Raw genomic sequence first — 23,637 nt, 5'->3', positions numbered from 1 at the left:
AGAAGTTTTACTCTATGTTATGATAAAATATTTCTGGCAATTTTATTCTGGTTCTTTAATTCTTGAACTATTTACCTAAATGCATTGATCTTTATAACAAATAACACATAGTGTCAAACAGAAATGCGAAAAACAGGGAAGCAAGGAGAAGTCAGTGAAAACTGAAAGTTCATATCAAATAGTTCATGCTCCGGACACTTTAAGTTGAAATGCCAAGGACTGATTTGTTTCCAATCAACTCAAGATTGCTCAACATTTGAAACAGAAAGAATATAGCACATAAATTATCCCAAATGATTATCTCCAGATTGTTTCTTGGGAGCCAGGGAATCCCTCCACCCACTTCCTGGTATCGGTAGCAGTTTAGAAAATTCATTCAACTAGCAATGTGGCTGCAGCAATGGGCCTGAATCTGAGGTCACCAAAGACTGGGGTCTCTTGGACAACTATAAAAATTGTGAAGATGAAAGCAAGCAAGTGAGAAAGAAAGAAAACTTCTTCCTGATGGCAATGCCTGATTTTTCTGTCATTTTATAGCATAGTCCTTCCAAACATATGTAATCAAGCATAGTCAAATCATTTTGTTTATATAACATATCCCTTGCCTTCCATTGTCTAGCCATTCCGTAAGTGTGCATGCATATGCATGTGCATGCTTTCAGCTAGATTAATAAAAGCAGTCACTACTGCTTCCAGTTAGCATGACTTTCAACACATTTCTGCACACTAGCTAAGTAAACAATTGACTCAAAGCTTTTCGAGAAAGATTTGGTAGCATTGGTCCGACACTGTGATCCCTTAACAGTCCATTTTAAACTTTTCTCTGTTCCTAAAATACCATGTGTCCATGAACCAGCTATCTTTTTAGCTAAGTTAAATTTCTTGAAAAATAATGATACCATCTTAGCACAAAACTGTATTCAAGCTTATAGGGGCACTAACAGAGTAAAACATGTTAATTCTGTTGCTACTTGCATGCCTTCTAGAAAAAAGCAACAGGATAAAATAGAGGGGGAAATGATGTGTACATACATGGTATTAATGTTAATACTATATGGTTTGAAATTAATCTATAATATAAAAAGTTATGTTCTGACTACTTTAGAAGTTATATTCACTCTGCAATATAATATTTTTGGCAATCTCATTTTGGTTTTTTAATTTTTGAATCACCTGAGTAAAATACATTTGGTAGTTACTGAATTCCTTTGTAAAATCTCCTAAAACAGTGCTGATATAGAGCAAGTGATCAATAAATTGTGTGTTAAATTAAGCTGATCTACATGGTTCTGGCTTAGAAAAGAAACTCCTACCTTCCATGAGAAATTTAATAACCCCATTGACTTGTTAGGTCTCTTCTTAACTATCTAAGGTATTCCAGCATCTTCACCTTCATAGCTTAGAAAATCAAAGACAAGTTTTGGCAATTCACAGCCTATTCTTGGAATGCTATAATGGAGTCAACCATGAAATTGTTCCTATGTTGAAAATTATGTGGAGTTTGACAAGTGGTTTTTGAAAGTCTCTAGTTCTGAATATCTTGGCTACTCTCATTTCTCTCTGCACTACCTTCAGTGTCCACATATTTATCAAGAGTCACCCCGAGACTGATAATTCAATAATTTTCATGAGTACACTTCCCTGCAGAAACCACAGTCACCCCTGTCAATGGAGTTATTCTGACTACTTCAAAATATAATTCCTCTATTACCTCTGAATGGTTTGAATTTGTTCTCCAGATCAAATTCTTGTCTTCCTAGTCGAGATAAATCGATTCGAAGATCAGGACATATGGCATATTCCTCAATTGTTTTGCTGATCTGATAGATTTTGTCTGAGACAACATCTGGTGCAGGACCTAAAATTTGAACACCAAAAAAATACATTTTTTAAAAAGTCTCAGGAGTTTCAATGACAGAAATGTTACCATCCCCTCCCACCACGTAGGAGAGATTCATTTATTCTCTAAACAATGAGCAACGGTTCACAGTTCAATTAGCCTTGCTATTTCTTATGCTGGCATCCACTATGTCATCCACAATGGAGGAAATTTGGTCAGCCTCACCTGTTCTATGCAGACTGGTAACCCACATGTTTGTTTGTTTTAATCCACTTCTAAGCAATGATACGTCTTCCCTAAAAATAGTTTCACACCTGCCAGGGAGACCCGGTTATGTAATCAGCTTTATTCAGGATATGAGACACAAACAGGATATGCATTTGACAGAAGTGAGGGATCCCAGATTTACACTGCAGCTTCCCAAGTGCACCTAGAGAAATAAAATATGATTTCTACTCCCAGCTCTGCTGCCACATTGATATGTGAGCTTAACAGGGTAAATTAATTATTTTCCCCAACTCACAATCTCTCATTACTCCCAAGGTTTTAAAATGAGGCTCAACTAAAAATTGAACATGAATTGAAAATGAAAGCAATACTTGTTCTCCTTTTATTTTTTTCTTTTTAATGTGTATATCTTAATGCAAGCCACTTTAGATATTTTTTTGCAACAAGGTTGGGAATCAAATAAATAAGTAGATTGAAAGATCTAAAATATAAATATAAATATAGATAGCTTTGTGCATGAATCTCACTGGCCAACTACATTGTAACTTTCTACTGAACAAAATTGTTTCTTGGTTTATTTTATATTCCAATCCTTAGAGCTGCACTGTCGAATTCAATAGCCATGAGATACATTTGGCTGTTGAGTACCTGAAATGTAGCTAGTCAAATTGAGATGTGCTATAATTGTAAAATGCACACCAAATTTTGGAGAGTTAGAAGAAAAACATAATAAATTGCATTAATGATTTTTATGCTGATAACATGTTAAAATGATATTTTGAATATAGTAGGTTGAATAAAATATATTATTAATTTCACTTTTTTTACTTTTGTAATGTGCCTACTAAAAACTTATAAATTATATATGCGACTCACAATATATTTCTATTGGACAATGCTGCCTTAGAATATGGCACCATCACTGTATCCCACTAAATGCTCATAAAAAGAAATAGCAATAGCCCCATTCCAATAGGTGGGGGAGAAGACAGCCCAATAGATCTTACCAACAATTCTCTTGTCGTATAGGAAAAGTAAAGACCTCAAAGAAAGAAAGATAGTCCTTTCCTTCACTTCTTACTTTTTTTTTTCCTTCACAAAACTTAAAAATAAGTCATTTTGTTTAGTTTTTGTGTTTTTTATGCTTGCCAGATCAGAGAATGATGAAAATCCCCCTACATCCCCTACACCCCAGGCACCACGCTATGCTCTTTGGCTGTGTCCATCTTTTCAAGAAGTCTCTATCTGAATTTCAACACCAATGCACACTGGTTTCCAAAAGTAAAGCCTGTTCTAGCACTCTAGATCACTGTCTATGGTGCCACTCAACCATACATGCTGATAACCTTGGAGTTCATCAACAATGTCTGAATTACTTGACAACTTCCAAGGTCCTTGACATCTTCCACTCCAATGATATTCCTCTTTATTTCACTTTAACTAGTATCTGGCACAGTCATACCTTAAATATTATTGTTCTTTAAAATCCATCTTTCAAAAGTATCAAATGTGAGCCTCCTCAGTCCACAAATTCCTTCCCTTCCATCAAGCTGACTCTGAACTTAGCTTCTCACTCCTATCCCGATGTCTGCCTCACTTAATTCATACCAGGCCATCAGGCTATTTCAGTTTCATTGGTCTGTTATCCCAGACAGGACCCTGTGGCCCACCATTCCAGCCATGCCTTTGTTAGCATAATAATGCAAGCCAATATTTATTGAAACTTACATATACCACATTGCACACTTTATATGGAATTATTACCCTCATTTCCCAAATGGAGAAACTGAAACTGGAAGAGATGGAGTACCTTAACCAAGGTCACATCACAGAGGCTGGATGTGAATCCTAACAGTCTGATGTCAGCTTGAACACTCTTAACGATCACTATCCCTCTGGATGCCCTCTCATGACCACATTATCACTCGCCAATCTCAGGACACCATCATCATCTGCTCCTACTGCTGCTATTCCCAGACTGCCATGCACTGACGGGGGCAGTCATGAAATCACACAAACTGGCTCCCCCTAAGAATGAGGGTCCTCAACTTCACCTTCATCCTCACAACTTCTCAAGAATCCTCAACAAATTTCCCAGAGTACCTTTTACAAATCATTTCCATTTATCCCAAGTCCCTTCTCTCTTCTTGTCCCATTATCTTCATATTTAAACAGATACAGGCAACTATTTCCCAAAACTTCTATTCTACATTCCTCAAAGTTGCATCTTTATACATCTTTGCCTGTTTACTCAGAAGTTCTGCCCCCTTCCATCTAGAGTTTAAGTTAGCTCCGCAACTTACTCATTGTGTGATACTGGTCAAGCTTTTTTAACCATTTTATTCCTCAGTTACATCACCAAGTTGTTATGAAGATTACATGGGATAATGTATGAAAAGTGCCGAGCAGAGCTCCTAGCACATTACAAGTATTCAAAACATCAGTTTATTTATCTTTGTTTCCATTTCCCCTCGCCGCTAGCATCTTCCCTTCTAATTAAAAACATGCTCAGAATGGTCATGTTCTGTAAATATATTTAAAAAGCAACATAGCTCCAAATGTGTCCCATTTTTCCCTGGATGTGCTGCCTCTATGGACACTTAGTCCTTTAACTCATTCCATAAGATGTATCTGTGGACACATAATCAGGTGTATGATACACAATCAGGTGTACGATACACAATCAGAAGAGATGAATGCCTGCAATCTCAGAAGGATGTTATGGTAAAACATATTCTCCTTTTAGCAGGAAGAAACCAATTGAATCTCTCTATGTGCCATTAGGAATGTTAATTTCATTAAAGGTGCTGAGATATTGCAAACATGAAGAATTAAATGTTAGAGGAAGGATTTTGCACATAGTCAAAGGTTGAGTTATGAGTTCAACTCCCACTCCCCATTCAGGGTTATGGCTGAGTAGGTCTCATAACCTCCTGTGATTTTGTCTACAAATTATACTTTTCTTCCCTTATATTTTACAAGCTATCATAGAGATAACCGAGATACTGTTGCAAGATATGAAACCAGATATTAATTTTAAATGCTTACTTGAAATCCATTTAGTTTGGTAATTTATATATACAGCTGTATCACATTTCCCTATAAATTACCATTTTCTAAGCCCAATTTCCCATGTGATCAGCATACAGAATATCTGAAAATGGTGTTTTTCCTGAAATCCTCAATAGCTGCTGCAAGATTAGACATAGATGCCGGATGTACTTTTTTAGTGAAGCAGCACATCTCTTATCGTACCTTCAAAGATAGTGCACTTATGTGGTGTTTTTTTAAGTAAATTCTATTGTGAATATGTGTATATTTGAGGTTTACAACATGATGCTATGGGATACATGTAGATAGTAAAATGGTTACTATGGTGAAGCAGATTAACATGTCTATCATCCCACATAGTTATTTTCTGTGATAAGCAGCTAAAATCTACTTATTTAACAAAACTCACTAATACAATACAATTATATTAACCATAGTCCTCATGTTATACATTAGATCTCTAGACTTGTTCATCCTACACATCTGCTATTTTTTTTTGACAGAGTAGTTTATTTTTTTTATTTCAAAGTGAGGTATAACAAATTAAAAAAAAATAAATTGATCTCATATGTTTATTTTTCCCTGGAGCTTACATAGGATTCAAAAAAGCTTTTCCTTCTAAACATATGTCAGAATGTTTATTTAAATCAAAATAAAAATGCTTCTCTATGTGTTTTACCTATAACTTAGAAATTTAGAGTCCTTTGACCTACATCTTGTTTCCTCTCCCACCCCACTAACCCTTGGTAACCACTGTTTTATTCTCTATCTCTGTATATTTGACTTTTTTTTTTAGATTCTACAGATAAGTGAGATCATACAATATTTTTATTTGTGCCTGGCTTGTTTCACTTGGCATAATGTCCTCCAGGTCAATCCATGTTGCAAAGCGTAGGATGTTCTTCCTTTTCTAAGGCTGAATAATATTCCATTGTATATATGTGTGTGTATATATAATGTGTGTGTGTGTATATATATAAATAAAATATATATACACATTTTCTTTATCCATTTGTCCACCATCAACAGACACCAAAGTTGTTTCCTTATCTTGACTATTGTGAATAATGCTGCAGCAAATATGGGTGTGCAGGTATCTTTACGAAGTGGTGATTTCATTTCCTTTGATGTCCAGAAGAGGGATTGCTGGGTCGTATGGTAGTTCTATTTTTAATTTATTTAGGAATCTCCATACTGTTTTCCATAATATCTGTACCAATCTATATTCCCACCAACAGTGTACTGGGGTTCCCTTTTCCCCACACCCTTGCCAGCATTTGTTATCTCTTGCCTTCCTAACAATAGCCACCCTAATGAGTGTGAGGTGACATCTCATGGTGGTATTAATTTGCATTTCCCTGATGATCGGTGATGTTGACAACCTTTTCATGTCTGTCTCTTGGCCATTTTTACACCTTCTTTGAAGAAATGTCTGTTCAGGTCTTTTGCTCATTTTTAAATCAGATTATTTGTTTTTCTGCTATTGAGTTGTAAGAGTTATTTATAAATTTTGGATATTAACCCTTAATCAGATATGTGGTTTGCATATATTTTTTCCCAGTTTGTAGGTTTGTAGCCTTTCCATTTTGTTAATTGTTTCCTTTGCTATGCACAAGCTTTTTAGTTTGATGTAGTCTCATTTATTTATTTTTGCTTTTGTAGCCTGAGGTTTTGGAGTAATGTCAAGGAGATTTTCTCCTATATTCTCTTCCAGGAGTTTTATAGTTTTGGGTCTTACATTTAGTTTTTTTATCCATTTACAGTTGATTTTTGTGTGTGGTCTAAGATAAGGGTACAATTTCATTCTTTTGCATGTGTAAATCCAGTTTTCCTAGCATCATTTGTTGAAGAAACTATCCTTTCCCCATTGTGTCTTCTTGGTGCCCTTGCCAAAAATTAGTTGACCATATATGCTTGAATTTATTTCTGGGCCTCTCTTCTGTTCTAGTCATCCCTGTTTCTGTTTCTATGCCAGTGCCATACTATTTTGATTACTATAGCTTTGTAATATAATTTTAAACCAGGAAGTATGATGCTTTCAATTTTTTTTCCCTCAGTATTGCTTTGGTTATTTGGAGGTTTCTGTAGTTCCATATGAATTATGGTATTTTCTTTTCTATTTCTGTGAAGCATGTTATTGGAATTTTGATAAGTATTGTACTAAATCTATATATTGCTTTGAGTGGCATGGACATTTTAACAATATTAATTCTTCTGATCCATGAATACAGGATATCTTTCTATTTATTTATGTCTTCTTAAATATCTTGCATCAGTGTTTTATAGATTTTGGTGTACAAGTTTTTTGTCTCCTTGGTTAAATTTATTCCTAAGTATTTTTTATGCGATCATAAATGGGATTTTTTTAAATTTCTTTTTCAGCTTAGGTCATCATTTGTGTAGATTTTGTAGTGCTACTGATTTTGTAGTTGATTTTGTATCCTGCAACTTACTGAATTCATTTATTAGTTCTAACAGTTTTTTGTGGAATCTTTAGGGTTTTTACATAGAGGATCATGGAGGATGACATAATCCTCTATGTAGAAAATGCAATCAGAGATAATTTTACTTCTTCCTTTCCAATTTGGATGCCTCTTATTTCTTTTTCTTGTCTAATTGCTTTTGCTAGTACTTCCAGTACTATGTTGAATAGAAGTGGTGAGTGAGTATTCCTGACTTGTACCAGATCTTAGTGGAAAAGTTTTCAGTTGTTCCCCACTGATTATGAGGATAACTGTGGGTTTTTCATAAATGACTTTTATTATTAATATGTTAAGGAACGTTCTTTCCATATCTAAACTGCAAAGAGTTTTTATCAAGAAAAGATGCTGAACTTTGTCAAATGCTTTTCCTGCATCGATTGAGATGATAATGTGGTTTTTATCTTGCATTCTGTTAATATGATATATCACATTGATTGATTTGTATATGTTAAATCAGCCCTGTATGCTAGGGATAATTCCCACTTGGTCATGATGTATAATCTTATTGATGTGCTGTTGAATTTGGTTTGCAAATATTTTATTGAGGATTTTTGCAACAATATTCATCAGAGACATTTGCCTGTAGTTTTCTTTTTTTTGTAGAGTCTTTGTCTGGCTTAGGTATCAAGGTAATGCTGGTCTCTTAAAACGTATTTGGAAGTATCCCCTCTAGCTCTATTTTTGGGAAGAGTTTAAGAAGTATTGGTATTAATTCTTCTTTGAATGTTTGGTAGAATTCAGCTGTGAAGCTATCTAGTCCCAGGCTTTTCTAAGTTGGAATGGTTTAAATTACTTCTTCAATCTCTTTCCTATTGGTCTGTTCAAACTTTCTGTTTCTTCCTGATTTAATGTTGGTAGGTTACATTTTTCTAGGAATTTAATCATCCACTCTAGGTTATCCAATTTGTTGTCATATAATTGTTCATAATAGTCCCTTAGGATCTTTTTTATTTATGAGGCATCTGTTGTAAAGTCTACACTTTCATTTCTGATTTTATTTATTTGAGTTGTCTTTTTTTCTTAGTCTAGCCAGGGGTTTGTTGATTTTGCTTATTTTTCCAACCAACTCTTGGTTTTATTCATTTTTTCCTGTGTCTTTTCTGTTTTCTGTTTTATTTATTTCTGTTCTGATCTTCATCATTTCCTTCCTTCTTCTAGCTTTGGGTTTAGTTTGTTCTTCTTTTTCTATGCCCTTGAGGTGTAATGTTAGCCTATTTATTTAAGATCTTTCTTATTTTTTTATTTCAAAATATTAATGGGGTACAAATGTTTTTGATTACATGAATTATTTTTGTAATGCTTGAGTCACAGCTATAGGTGTGCCCATCACCCAAATAGTGTTCACTGTACCAATTAAGTAGGTTTTCATCCATCCCCTCCTCCCCACCAGCCCTGCTTGATTTCCACTGAGTTTTACTTTCCTCTGTGCATATGTGTGCTCATCAGTTAGTTCCAATTTAATAATGAGTAAGTGTAGTGCTTGTTTTTCCATTCTTGAGATACTTCACTTAGGAGAAATGTCTCCAGTTCCATTCAAATTATTGCAAAAGGCATTAATTCATCCTTTTTATGGCTGAGTAGTACTCCATGGTATACATGTACCATCTTTTTTAATCTAGGCATTATTGCTACAAAATACCCTCTTAGAACTGCTTTTGCTGCATCCCACAGGTTTTGACATGCTGTGTTTCCATTGGTCATATGCCTCAAGGTATTTTTTTTATTTCTTCTTTGACCCATTGGTTGTTCAGAAGCATATTATTTAATTTCTATATATTTGCGAATTTTCCAAGATTCCTCCTGTTACTGATTTCTAGTTTCACACTGTTGTGGTTGGAAACAATACTAGATATGATTTAAATTTTCTTGAATTTGCTAAGACTTGTTTTGTGGCCTAACATATGGTCTATCCTGGAGAACATTCCATGTACACTACAGAAGAATGTATATTCAGCTGCCATCAAATGGAAAGTTCTCTATATGTCTATTAGATCCATTTGGTCTAAACAGCAGTTCAGTTTCAGTATTTCCTTGTTAATTTTCTGTCTGACTGATCCATCCATTGTTGAAAGTGGGGTGTTGAAGTCCCCTACTATTATTATATTGCTATCTATTTCTTTTTTCATGTCCATTAATATTTGTTTTATATATTTAGGTACTTCGACGTTAGGTGCATATATATTTACAACTGTTATATCTTCCTGATGAATTGACCCCTTTATCATTAAATAATGACCTTCTTTGTCTCTTGTAACAGTTTTTGACTTGAAATCTATTTTACCTGATATAAGTATAGCCACTTACGCTTTCTTTTGATTACTCTGTGCATGAAATATCTTCTTCCATCTCTTAACTTTCAGCCTATATGTGTTCTTAAAACTAAAACAGGTCTCCTGTAGACAGCACATAGTTGGATCTTTTGTTTTTATCCACTCAGCCATTCTAAGTCCTTTATTAGAGAGTTTAATCCACTTACATTCAAGGTTATTATTGACAGGTAATAATTTACTCCTGTCATTTTGTTAACTGTTTTCTGGTTGCTTTGTAGACCATTTGTTTCTTTCTTTCTCTCTTGTTGTCTACGTTTATGATTTGGTGATTTTCTGTGGTGCTAAGTTTGATTCCTTTCTCTTTCTTATTTGTGTATCTACTATAGTTTTTTGCTTTGTGATTATGGTGGTTCTTTTTTTAAAACACTCAACATAAATAGTTTATTTTTTTGGATAATATATAAAGTGGCTTCAAGGAGGGAGAGATAATAAAATTTCCCTTCAGAATGCACTGTTTTGCCTGGAACCAGAGATAATTCATAATGGTAATTGTTGTTGGTTAAAATTCAGCTCCCACCCACACACACAAACAGACTCAATGTTCTAGATTTTAAAAGATTTAAGAGACTTAACAACCAAATACATGGTTCTAAGATGGCTCCTGATTTGAATATAACAGCTGTAAATAACATTTTGGGGATCACTGGGAAAATTTGACTATAGATTAGGTTTCACATGATATTAGAAAATTATCATTTTTGTTAGGTGTGTTAATATAATTATGCAGGAATATGTCTTTATTTTTAAGAGATGAATAAAAAAATAGCTGTGAAATGTCCTCATGCTATAATTTGCCTTAAAATTCTTCAGAAAAAATGATAAGCAAAATGGAAAAGCTAAGGAATGGATACATGGTGTCTATTATTACCCTTCCTTTTATGTATGTTCAATTTTTTTTTAAGAAATTCATTCCTATGTATACATCCCACCCCCCACGAGGACCTCCAAGTTGTAAACTGCTATAAATATAAGAAAAAGTGAAATAATTCTGTGCATTTCAGTGACAGAAAGTTAACACTGTGAGAAAGCAAGAGCCCTGAACTTAAGCTAAAAATCATTTGTCTGACCCTGCATGACCATGTGGCCTTCAGCAGTAACTCGGCCTCTTAGAGCTTCAATTTGTTCATCTGTAAAATGAGGGGAATGGTCTAAGTGACCGTCATGGTATGTTTCAACTTTAGAACCCAGAGTCCTGTCATATCAGATAAGTATCAACTATTCAACCATTTCACTGTGCTGAGGAGTACAGGACCACAAGAGACCAACCAAATGAGTTCAAGAGCCCGTTATGCCACTTTCTTGTCAGATCACCATAGGCACCTCATTGGAGTTTTCTGGGCCATTTCCTCTCCACCTTGCTTGTCTACCACCAGAGGGTCATTGTAAGACTATGATAATATAAGAGGAAAGAAATCATGATTATTCAGGCATACTCTGAACCACATACCTCCATTGGCAACATTAAACTTCACTCCAAACTCTCCCCCTGGTCCTCCAGGGCAATGGCTGGCTGTTAGGATGATTCCACCAGCTGCCTTGATCTTCCTGATAATGCAGGAAACTGCAGGTGTTGACAAAATGCCATTCTGTCCAATAATCAGTCGTCCAATCTAGACCATCCAGGAAAAAGAAAAGTAAATCCAGTTGCAAGGGACTGAAAGCATTTCAACAGGAAAGTGTCCCAGGCTCTGTTAACACACAATCACTTGGCAAAATGAAATGAATGGGCTTTAGTTTAGGGGAGGAGAGGTAGGAAGAGCTCTTGCATTATCTCTCCTACCCAATGTGTCTAAAACCATTTGGGGAACACCCTTCTAGCCATCAATGATTAATCTGTAAATAGGATATGCCTCAATGATCTTCAGTAGTTTGAAACATCTGCTTTTGATGACCAAGGGGTTAGCTTGAACCACACAAAATGTTCTTAGTTGGGTGCTGACTCAGAAACTATGCACGTGAACACACTAGAAATTACAAGAATAAAGAAAGGAGTGCTTCTCAGCTTCCCCTGCTCTCTTGACCCGGGAACAAGCTCACAGAGCAGGGGACCTGGTTTACTACAACTCATTGTCAGCAGGCACATTTTAACTATACTTTTCAGGAACTACCACTCTCCTGAAGGCAGAAATTCTATTTCTGCTGCTAAGTGACAACAAGTGCTTAGGACATTGGAGAAACTATCCAGTCATGCTAAGCCAAGATCTGGAGGTCATCCATGGGTGTGGACAGACTCCTGTAGCTACAAAACTGACTTTTTAGAAAGTTAGCAACACAGCCCTGAAGAACATTATTCACTACACTTTGTTTTAAAATAGCATTCAATGTCATCCAATCCAGTAGTTTTCAAATGTTTCTACAAATTAGAATCACTTATAAAGTCTTTTAAAATCCCAGTACTCAGACTATGTTCCAGACTAATTATATTGCAATCTCTGGGGGCAAGATCCAGACATTAGTAGTTTTTAAAGCTTCATAGGTGATTCCAGTGTGCAGCCAAGCTTGGCAACCAAGCTCCCTCCTTACTTAAAGGACAGGCAGCATGGGCATCACCCGCAAGCTTGATAGAAATGCAGAACTTCAAAGTCCATCCAAGACTTACCAAATAAGAATCTTCATTTTAACAGGATCCCCTCCTATCTTCCAAGATAATTCATTTGACGAATACTGACGTAGCCCACAAGCCAAAGCAAGCTCTAGCATCCAGTCCAATAGCAAAGTTACCCTGGCACCAACATTGCTAGAGGTCAGTCACTGACCAGATATAACAATGAGGGAAGACACACAGAGGGGTAAAGATACAGGAGACACAAAAAGAGCAAACACAAAAACTCCAAAAGCAGGGTAGTCTTGGGATGATTTAGTATGGAAATACCCACACACCACATCTACAGAGTATGTATTTCCAAGTAGAGGAAACAGGTTATAAGCAAATAAACACCAAAGTCCTCATCAGAGTCTACAAGGCCCTACATGGTCTTGCCCCCATCACCTACCATTCTCCATTTCCCACCCTCCCTCTGTCCAGCCATGGTAACAGCTTGCTGTTTCTTCCTCAAACACACCAAACATGATCCTGCCTCAGGGACTTTGCATTTTCTCTTCCCTCAGCTTAGAACACTCTTACCCAGTTATTCACATACTTGCTCCCCATGTTCTGTCCAAGAGGTTTCTGTTTCAGTGTTGCCTAAGCAACATAGCACCCTTGACAGCCCTGTATAATGCAGTACCCATAAGTCCATAACTTCCCTATTGTTCTCTATTTCCCTTACCTGCTATAATTTCCTACATCACAAATATTGCCACCTAATATTTTCCATATTATTTATTTCCCCACTGTATACAAGCCTCAAGGACTGTTTTACTGAAATATCCCAAAAACCTAGAACAAACCTGGCATGTGGTAAGTGCACAATAAATATTTGCTGGATAAATTAATAGAAAAAAATAAATGAATGACGAATGACTGCTATGTGAAAAATATATAGAAGAGTAGCAAGATGAGAAGGAGGAAGACCAGATGGGAGGCTATCCCAGTGGAGCGTTGATAGTATCTTGGACCAAGCTAGAGGCAGCAGAAATGAAGAGGAGTTACTCGATCTCACATAGATTTTTGGAAGAAGAATGAGCTGAAGATGAGATGAACTGGACTATGAAAGAGAGGAGCTGTGGTGGCCAGCTTCCAACATGGCCCCAACCATGGCCTTCTACCATTTATGCCTTTGTGCAGTCCCCTCCCACACTGAATAGCACAGATGTGGGCAACCAGTATGATACCGCAAAAGTGATAGTGTGTGGCTTCCAAGGTGAGGTCACAAATGACATGGACACTTCTGCCCTGCTCTCTTAGACTGTTCATTCTGGGAGAGGACAGCCACCATATCATGAAGACACTCAAGGAACCCTGTGGAGACAAACCAAGACCTCCTGCCAACAGCCAGCAACACCTTGCCAGCCATGTGACTGAGCTATCTTGCAATGAATCCTCCAGCCCCTTCAAGCCTTCGTAAGGCAAAAGCCCTATCAACATGTGACTATGACCTCATGAGAGTTCCCAAGCCAGACAACCCCTCTCCTGTCTCACAGAATCTGTGAGATAATACATATATGTTGCTGCTTTAAGCCGCTAAGTTCTGTGGTAATTTCCTACACAGCAATAAATAGCTAATATAGAAGCAGTGAGGAAGGGTTGAAGACTAACTCTCAGCTTTATACCTGGAATAGCGTGATGGATAGTGGTGCCATTAATCAAGACACGAAAGACAAGGGACAATAATTACACTCATATTATTATCCAGAGCCATGATAAATTATTTTCCATATGCTCTTATTATCAAACGTATGTAGTCATTCAACTCATTTTATTGAGGACCTACCATACTCAATAGCAATATAGAAGACCCTAGTGATAAAGAAATGAATACAATCTAGTCACTGCCCTCAAGTAATAATCCTGGAGAGCCAAGAACCTGAAAAATATTTGTAACTTTTGTTAATAATTTTCTCTATCTCCCATTTTTCAGAATTATTCTCAAAGACAACCTTTTAAAAGGAGAAAAGTATATATATGTAGATGCTTCCTGCAGTGCCATTTATTAAAAAATTAAAATTTAAAAACAATCTTTATAAATGTCTAATAATGAAGAACCTGTTAAATAAAGTGTGATGTATCAACTTATGGAATATTGTTCAGACATTTAAAAGGAAAATTATGAAAAGTGTGTAGACTTGGGGAGCAGTCACAAAAATGTATGCCCCCCCCCATAGCACAGAGCTGTTGCAGAGGAACAGCTGCCCAGCCAGAACTACACTTTCCAGCCCACCCTGGCATCTAAGTGTGGCCACGTGATGCATTTGGACAATGGGTGATAAACTACTATGAGAATGAGAACAAAAGTAATGTGTGTTTCTTCTGGGCTGAGGATCCTAGAAAGCAGATATGTTTTCTCTACACTGCCTATTTCCTCATCTACAGGCCCAGTACAGGTGCCCCTGTGGCTCTAGGAGACGCCAGAGCCACAAGATGGAAGGAACCTGGGTCCCTGTCCCACTGGATAGACAAGAGTCTTTGTCCACCAGGAACATACACATTAGACTATTCCGTGAGTGAGAAATAACTTCCTATTGTATTTAAGGCAATAAAAATTGCCTACATTTCATGTTTATTTCTTTTACAACAACCTGCATTTTCTTAAGTGGCAGAAAAAGGAATATAGACAATGTTTTAATGCTAAATCGAAAATGTAGAATACAAAATTATTTTATGCTAGTACAACAATGTAAAATTATGTATACTTTGGGGGCAAGGACTTGCAAAAAATACAGAAATAAATGTGTGCAGTTTATTTGTTAAGTAGAAGAGATTACAGATAAATTTTTTATCTTATGAAATTTCAATTTTTTGAAAAGGTAATATCCATTCTGTTTAAGAAGGTTAAAGTGAATAATTAAACTTGAGTAAAATTTCAACCTGAAATATTTTAGTTATAATTAGAGTATTAATGGAAGATTAAATTCTAGATAACTGGAAATTTTACCTACATGAGACTCACTCATTAACCCAGCAATACCAGGAAAAGGAGAAAGTACTGGCCACTGTCTATAAATCTAGTTGAGGGGCATCTGGGGGTGATGGTACTGAGGGGATGCAGGAGAGCAAGTGATGGGGCTTCTAAGGTAAGACATGGAAAATCGTGAAGATATTTGTGTCGCATGTGAACACTAACCAAAGGGTGACCTCAGCAGAGGAGTATTTGGATAATCAAGCAGATAGGATGACCAGTTCTGTGGACACCAGTCAGCCTCTTTCTCCAGCCACTTCTGTCATTATCCAATGGGCTTATGAACAAGTGGCCATGATGACAGACAGGGAGGTTCTGCATGGGCTCAACATCATGGACTTCCACTCACCAAGGCCAACCTGGCTATGGCCACTGCTGACTGTCCAATCTGCCGGCGCAGAGACCACACTGAGTCCCCATATGGCACCATCCCCGAGGTGATCAGCCAGACACCTGGTGGTGTCATTCATTTGGACCACTTCCATCATGGAAGGGGCAGTACTTTGTACTCAATAGAATAGATGCACAGGAGGGAATACACACATCGGAGAAGGGGATGTGAAGACAGAGGCAGAGATTGGAGTGACGCAGCCACAAGCCCAGGATCCAAGGAATGTCAACTGCCACCAGAAGCTAGAAGAGGCAGGGAACAGATTCTCCCCTACACCATCTAGAGAGTGTGGCCCTGCCAACATCTTGATTTCAACTTCTGGCCTCCAGAACTGTGAAAAAATACATTTCAGTTGTTTTAAGCCATCAAATTTGTGGTAATTTGTTTGGGGAACCCTGGGAAATCAATATAAAATCTGTAAACTAGTACAAAAATTATATCAGTTTTCTAAGATCGCTGTAACAAATTGCCATAAACTTGGTGGCTAAAAAAAAAATAGAAATTTATTCTCTTATAGTCCTAGAGGCCAAAAGCCCAAAGGCAAGGCATAGGCAGGGCCATGATTCCTCTGAGGCTCTAGGGGAGGGGCCCCCTTGCCTCTTCCACTCTCTGGAGGCTGCACACATTCCTGGGCTTATGTCTGCATCACTCCAATCTCTGCCTCTGTCTTCATGTCACTTTCTCCTCCGTATGTCTGTGTCTTTCCCTCTTCTATTTACTCTCCTTTTCCCAATTAGGCCAAGACAGATGTTATCAGAAAAGGTATGGCTTTCAAGATCCAGTAACTGATAAAAGAAATATAATTTTTGGAGACCTTATTGTCTCTGAAAGAAAAAGCTCTCAACTTGAACTTCAAAGACCTAGATATGAGTCTTGGCTCTACCCCTGACATAGGGTGAATCATGTAACTTCTCTGAGGCCCAGTATCTTTACCTGCAAAGCCAAGAGGAAAAATTCACTAAAGATGAGATTCTACAAACAAAAACACTTTGTAAAATTAAACATGACACAGATCATGCTATTGTCTTCCCCAAATCCCACATCCCCCTCCAACATTTAAAATTCATTTTTAAATAGGAGATTATCCCTTAAACTATCATTTCACTCTCTGAAAAAGTCCTAGAAATACTACCCTCTGTCAATGTAGCAGACTGCTAGCTTGCAAGGAAAAGATGGTCTGCATAATTGGCTTTGGTTTTGTTTACAGCGTTGAAGCAGGCAACATCTGACTTTTATTCCGAGTGAAACCCAGGCTGCAGCCCAGGGAGGACCAAGCCATGGCATCCCAACTTCCCCCTCGCTAAAGCTCCTATACTATGGGGTTTGGCTTTGGCTGGAGGAAAGGAAACCCATCCCCACCCTCCAGAAGGTACACTCGACCTGAGGGACATTATTGCCACTAGGGAACACTTCCTTCAGCTCCCACGTGGAAACGGGCAAAGGTGGATCCTGGTCCACTGTCACTTACACACACACACACACAGGAGGCACACAGACACAGCTCCCAGGATCCACGGGTAGACAGATGCACACAATCACACAGGACCCTGCAGACACATCCACAAGGCACAGACTTTCTCAGACACACAGATAGATGCAGGACAGATGCAGGATGAACTTGTTCCTACCCAGTCATGACTTCTAAATGTTTGGGGAAGGGGAGACACAATAGGCAGCCATGTGCAATTGTCCCATTTCCCACAGTGCAGTTACTTAGAATCTGAGTGTCTTCTTCTAACTTGATGCCAATGCCTCCCATCAAACCTTAAACCTCACCTAGATTTTATCATGTTTTCTCCACCCACAAATGGGCATACAGGCACCAAGGGAATTAATATGCCCCTCCACATGCCTTAGACTATTATTCTGAGAAGGAGAAAAATGTATTACATAAAAGCTCTCTGCCAACACTTCTATTCCTTTACATCATGTGCCATATACAAATTTTTTTAATGATTTTATTTCTGACAACTTTTTTTTCAGAATGTTAACAGCTACTCTTCCAAATTAGATTTAGTATGACTGCAGTTTCTAGTTAGCTCAAATTAAAGTCCTAGAGAGCAGGGTTGTACAATTTAAACCTTCTGGCTAAAATCTTAGAGTAGATGCAAAATTTTGATTCTAAATGCGTTATCCCCAGTAACATAACACTAATGAAAGCAGGATTGTTTTCCTGTGTGAACTCTGTTAAATTAGACTTCCCCATTATGATTCCCTTCTCACTTTAAATAAGTCCCTTAAGGAAAAAAATGAAAAGAAAAACTGTGTATGACAGTCCTCAATATCCTCTGCTCACTGTGTCATATCCCTGAGATTCTCAAAGTGAACTAGAGAGAGGGAGGAGCACAAAACACATAAACCTCCTTGATGCTTCACAGAGAAAGTGCTCTACAGGACCACACAGCCACCACTAGTTTCATCTGCCACGTGCTGTGGAGAACCATATACACAAAGATGCCTGTTTCCTGTCTTCTTGGTTACAAAAAACAAAAACCAAAAAACCACATGAACAAAGCCCAAAGCCAAGCTGCCATGGATTGCAGAGTGCCAACCCTTGCGTAGTGCTGCGCATGGGTAAGCAGGAGATGGCTAAGTGGAATTTCAAGAAATAACGAAGGCACAGATGTTGTGGTTTTCCAAACATCAAGGGACTTCTTCATTTGCACACGGATAATTGTGCAGTTATAGGCTTTGTTACATGGAGACCAGATGGGAGCCAGAAAGCTCCTCCTCAGCTTCCTGTACCCTGGAAGTCTTCACACACACACTTGGGGGCTGGAGGGAGGGCTGAGAGTTCATTAGAACTAAACCAACATGGATTTCACCTTCAATTCCTAACATCTGAACAAGAAAAGTCACAGGCATCTAGAAGTGTAACCCAAGTTCTGTTTCTCAATCAGCCCACCAAATTCTCAAGATTTTGTTGAAAACATCAGGAAATCTCATTTTCCTCAACTGCAAAATGGGGTGGTGAAAATAGGAAGTATATCTCTCCCAGTAATTAGGCAATTCAGTATGTGGAAAATACTCCAAAATCTTTACCTTTAAGATAAAAGGTCTGACTCACTAAAACAAGAAAGGGCTCTGCTTGCTGCTGTTTTATCAGGTGGTCGCCCCACCTGGACACCAGGTTAAGAACTGCAAGTGTCCACTGGGTTTACACAGGTCAGGAAAGCCGACTTGAATGCCCTGAGAAAAGCCGAGATTTTGGTGTCCAACAGGAAAGGATGTAAAAACTGACTTTGCGCCCTACTGCCTATGTGACTTTGGGCAAGATCCTGAACCCCTCTGTATCTCAGTTTTGTTATCTAAAAGATCTAAAAGATCACATGACAGAGGGTGAAAGGAAGTGACATAACCAAGCTCCAGCTCACGGCATCCGGCACCCAACAGACTCCTGATACATTTCACTTGCCCTCCTTGCTATTGTCATTTCTTAATAGCAATCAAATAAATTTGTTGTTGGTGCTGTTGTCGTTATTTTACTAGCCTGGAATATTTCTATTTTGAACATTTATGAAGTACACATAACAAGAAGAAAATAAAAATAAAAATCACCTGTAGTCTTACCACCTAAAAATGACCACCATTAATGTTTTGCATGTAGACTTTGTCTATGTGTCTTGGTCTCTCTCTCTCTCTGTTTCACTTATGTGTTTTTACAAAAGGGATTGCTGTCATTCACTTACTATATCTAACCCTTCCCTTGAATCTCTCTTTCCATGTCACTTATAAATAATAATCTTCCATGATATGATTTTAATGGCTGTATAGTCTTCTATTATTTAAATGTACTATTGTTTATTGACCAATGTAAAAGTGTTCTTTTACCTCAAATTTTTATATATAAAAAAACATGTTTGAGGACTAAACCCACACTATGATATAAATTAAACTGGATGTAGTTTGCCAATAACTAAGCAACAAATGACTTGTAACATGCTAACACAACTGCCACGTCTTTCTTCTTTGAACATAAACCTGCTCACTAAGAAGCTGCTGATATCCACAGCAGGCAGTGGCAGGCCTAGGTCTGCATCCTGGTCCCGACCTGGACCTTCTTTGATTTTCCCCATCCGTGCCTCTGATTGGCCCTGCCCACTTGTATGTACCAGGCTGGCCTGCTAATTTATCGATGTCATTGAGCTCACAGCACAAAGCTGCCCTTGCAAGAGAGATTTCTTCCTAGAACAGTCAGATGAACGCTGCTTACATTTCTTACTCTTGGTCCATCATGCGCCAGCACAAGTTCTATTTATTGTCATAGAAACAAATGTAGGTCATTTGGGAACATTTAGGTAATTCCTTCATTTCTGTGCAGTCTTCAAACATTTCTGACATTTTAGACTCTGTTCTATCTTCTTCTTAAATATATCCAGGGAAGAAGACATAGCTTTATGGGCACAGGTCTGTGCACACATGCACAATCATGCTACATGATAAACTTTCAGAATGCTTAAGAACACTTCACAGCTGGCACCTTCATAGGTATACAGAAATTTTATATATATATATATATCCCCTGAACAAAAAACTCAGTATCTCTGGCACATTTATATATAGGTAGAATATATATATATATTTTATATATATATACACACACACTTTTATATATATATGTATGTGTGTGTGTGTGTATATATGTATATATATATATATATATATATATATATATATATACACACACACATTTTCTTTATAGATAGAACAAAACAAAACAAGAAAAGAACTCACTTCTCTTAGAGCCATGGGCTTTCTCTGAGTAATTGTCACAATCAATTAAAATACATTTGTATGGATTTTTAAATAAATTCCCTCAGACCAGTTTCTGTCTGGCTAGAAAATAATAAGTGCCCATTTGCTAAGCACCCCCACCCCTTATGCTCTGTTCCAGTGAACTAAAGACCTCTGGCAATCACAGATTTACAACTCAGCAAGATTAAACAATTTACTGTTATTTATGACAGCCAAGCTGGATCTTCTGTATTATATTCCACATTAGCTTCTATCACTTTACATTTGGGAGATCCTGTCCAAGAAAAGATTATGCCTCCTACCCAAACATTCAGCAGAGCTGCAGGAACAGGCCCCCTGACAAACATCCTGCCAAAATACTTGAAAGCATGGCAAGCTCCCGCAGCTGTGCATTTTCAGACTACTCAACAGATTAGCGTGGAGTCTCTTAGCCTCTGCTTGGTCTGTTCCTTTCAGTAATCTCTCACATGGCCCAGTCCATTAGGTTTGAAAATCCTCATGAAATGAGTAGATTAAGATCTGGCCTCAGTGGGGAGCAGCGGGGTGGGCAAGGGGGGTGGGGGTTTGCTCTTAACACAGCCTGAGCTTCAGAAAAGTTTAAGATGGAAAAGCATGGCACTGACTCAGCTCATTCTTAGCAAGAAGACAGAGATCACACCAAAAAAGTCCTTTATGTTGAGTGGAAGTCTGTGCCGGAGCAGCTGCTGCCACTGCATGTACTGTGGTAGTGTATCTGTGTGTGTGTGTGTGTGTGTGTGTGTGCGCTCACACACGCGTGCATGCTGGGAGGAGAGAGGGGATCAGGCCTTCCCCGGTCACCACCCCAGCCTTAGCCAGTGACCTGGAGGAAGGCCAAAAATCAAGAGGAAGCTGCACCGGAGCAACTGTGACCACCACATCAGCAGGTGTCTTCTGATTAGTAAAGCTACTGGGACTACAACACACACGTCCTTCATTTATTTTAAACAGAGCAAAATATTTTGGTAATAATTGTTATATGAACAAATAAAATAATTCATAATACTGTAATCCATTACCACATTCAATGCTTCCAATGCCCAGGAAGACCTGCGGCAGGTATTATTATTTTCCCTAGTTTTACAAATGAGGAAACAAACCTCAGGATGCCAGGTGACTTCCCCAGGGTAATACAAGTTGCAAATGGTAGTACCATGATTCATATCTAGAGTGTCTCATTTTTGCTTCATTATTCTTTACGGATGCATTTTAATTATGAAAGCAATGCATATCAATATATGATGTTTTTTAATCGCGACATATACAAAGCAAAAAGGGAAAGGATTTTCTTCTCCCCACCGTAAACACACATGCCCTCCAGATGTCTCCACTATTGACTCTTTGAAGTATGTTCTTCCAACCCTATTTTTTATGCCTATGTTATATGCACAAAAGTGGGATCACGCTATACACAATACTCTGGTAATTGCTTTTTTCACCTAACACGCTATCATTCATATCTTTTTCATATTACACATAGATCCATATCCTTTGTTTATAGATTTTTTAATGGTGTCTATCATGTGGTTATGTCATGAATTATGCACCTGTTTTCTAGTATTGAATATATAGATTGTTTCCAAGGTTTTCCTTAGCAAATGCTGCAGTGAGTATTCTTGTACATAGAAGTTTGCACATTTGCTCTAGAAAATCTACATGATAGATTCTCAGATTAAGGGATCCCTAGATTATTAGACAACTACTCTATTAATTTAGATATGTACTGTCAAATTGCCTGACCAAAAGTTATATCAGTTTAACTTCCACCAATAGTGTACAAACATGATAATTTTTTGACACCTATGCCAACTCTGAGTATTTTCAACTTTTTTTTTGCAAATTGATGGACTTTTTATTTATATTTCTCTGGTTATGATTTAAGATTTATCACCTTTTCATGTGTTTGTTGTTGACAACTTTTGTATTGAATTGTTTGAATTTTCTTACTGATTTGGAAGAACTTTTATATATGGTTGATTTTAATCATTTGTTATAAAACTCTCCTCCCAGCATTTTGTAGGTCTCTTTTCAAATAGAATAAACTCTTGCCCTCTGATTTTAGATCCTTTCTCTTTCCATTAGAAATTCCTAAATACAAAACTAGATACCCCTAGCTAAAAACCAAGATTCTTATTAGAGGAAAACAATAGAAAGGCAATAATTATATATTATATTTATACAAAATACCTATTAATACAGACTTGGAAAGGGAAAGGAAAAGTTAAAAAATTCCACGACTTCAGGCTCAGAAAAAGAACTTCTTTGGGAGTTGAATGTTCCTAAAATTTTCCTTTTCATGCAAATAAAGGCATTACTCCAAAAGTTGATGTCACTAAAAATATAAGAGATGAACGATATTCAAAGACTCAGAGAATGTGGATTTTTAGTTTAACAAGTCTTGTATATATTCTAGATATACTCTTATTCATAACTAAGACAGTCAAATCAGATAAAAGAGCCCAAATATTTCTCTTTGGCTATGCAAGTATAAGCAGTAAAGGCATACTGGTGCCTTTGAGTGTTTGCAAATTAACTCTCAAGGCTATAGGCTGACACAGGACATTGAAGTCCTAGCTTTTTACCTTCAATTTAAACATCCCTGGACAATTCATGCCTATTTTTCCTGCCTATTACTCCCAAATAATCTTGTTCAAATTCTATTACAGTGCTTATTTATGTTACTGCTGTCCAACAGAAGAGTATCCAGGGCCCAAAAACTGAGAGTTTAGATTGATTAATTCAATACCTATGCTTGGACTTTTCCAAAAGTGGATTCCAACTTCTAGTCCTCAAGTTTGTATAGAAGCTAGCAAACTTCCAGAGTTCACAAAGAGCTCAAAGAGAACAGATGTTTTATAGAAAATTCTTAGGGCAAGTTTCATACATAATGTTGCTGATGTGTGTCTGCCTTTTCAATAAACATCATTATGCTTTATCACAAGATTTAATAAAGCAGCTTAGTTAAAAATGCCATCTGGGTCTC

At 37.4% G+C, this 23,637-nt stretch overlaps 1 protein-coding gene across 1 annotated transcript in view; it reads right to left on the bottom strand.

Annotated features, from left to right (window-relative positions):
- Positions 1–23,637, bottom strand: part of PGM5 (phosphoglucomutase 5) — a 164,767-nt gene that overhangs the window by 134,418 nt on the left and 6,712 nt on the right. Inside the window, exons 2-3 of the mRNA XM_045562397.1 lie at positions 11,380–11,542; positions 1,712–1,858 (exon numbers count right to left, since the gene is read on the bottom strand). Coding sequence (XP_045418353.1) covers positions 1,712–1,858; positions 11,380–11,542 — 310 coding nt within the window. The remainder of the gene's footprint in view (positions 1–1,711; positions 1,859–11,379; positions 11,543–23,637) is intronic.

This window comes from Lemur catta, chromosome 10 (assembly GCF_020740605.2).
Source record: "Lemur catta isolate mLemCat1 chromosome 10, mLemCat1.pri, whole genome shotgun sequence".
Classification (NCBI taxonomy): Eukaryota; Metazoa; Chordata; class Mammalia; order Primates; family Lemuridae; genus Lemur; species Lemur catta.
Note: the sequence above shows the minus strand (reverse complement) of the source record. Positions and strands in the feature narration are given on the sequence as shown.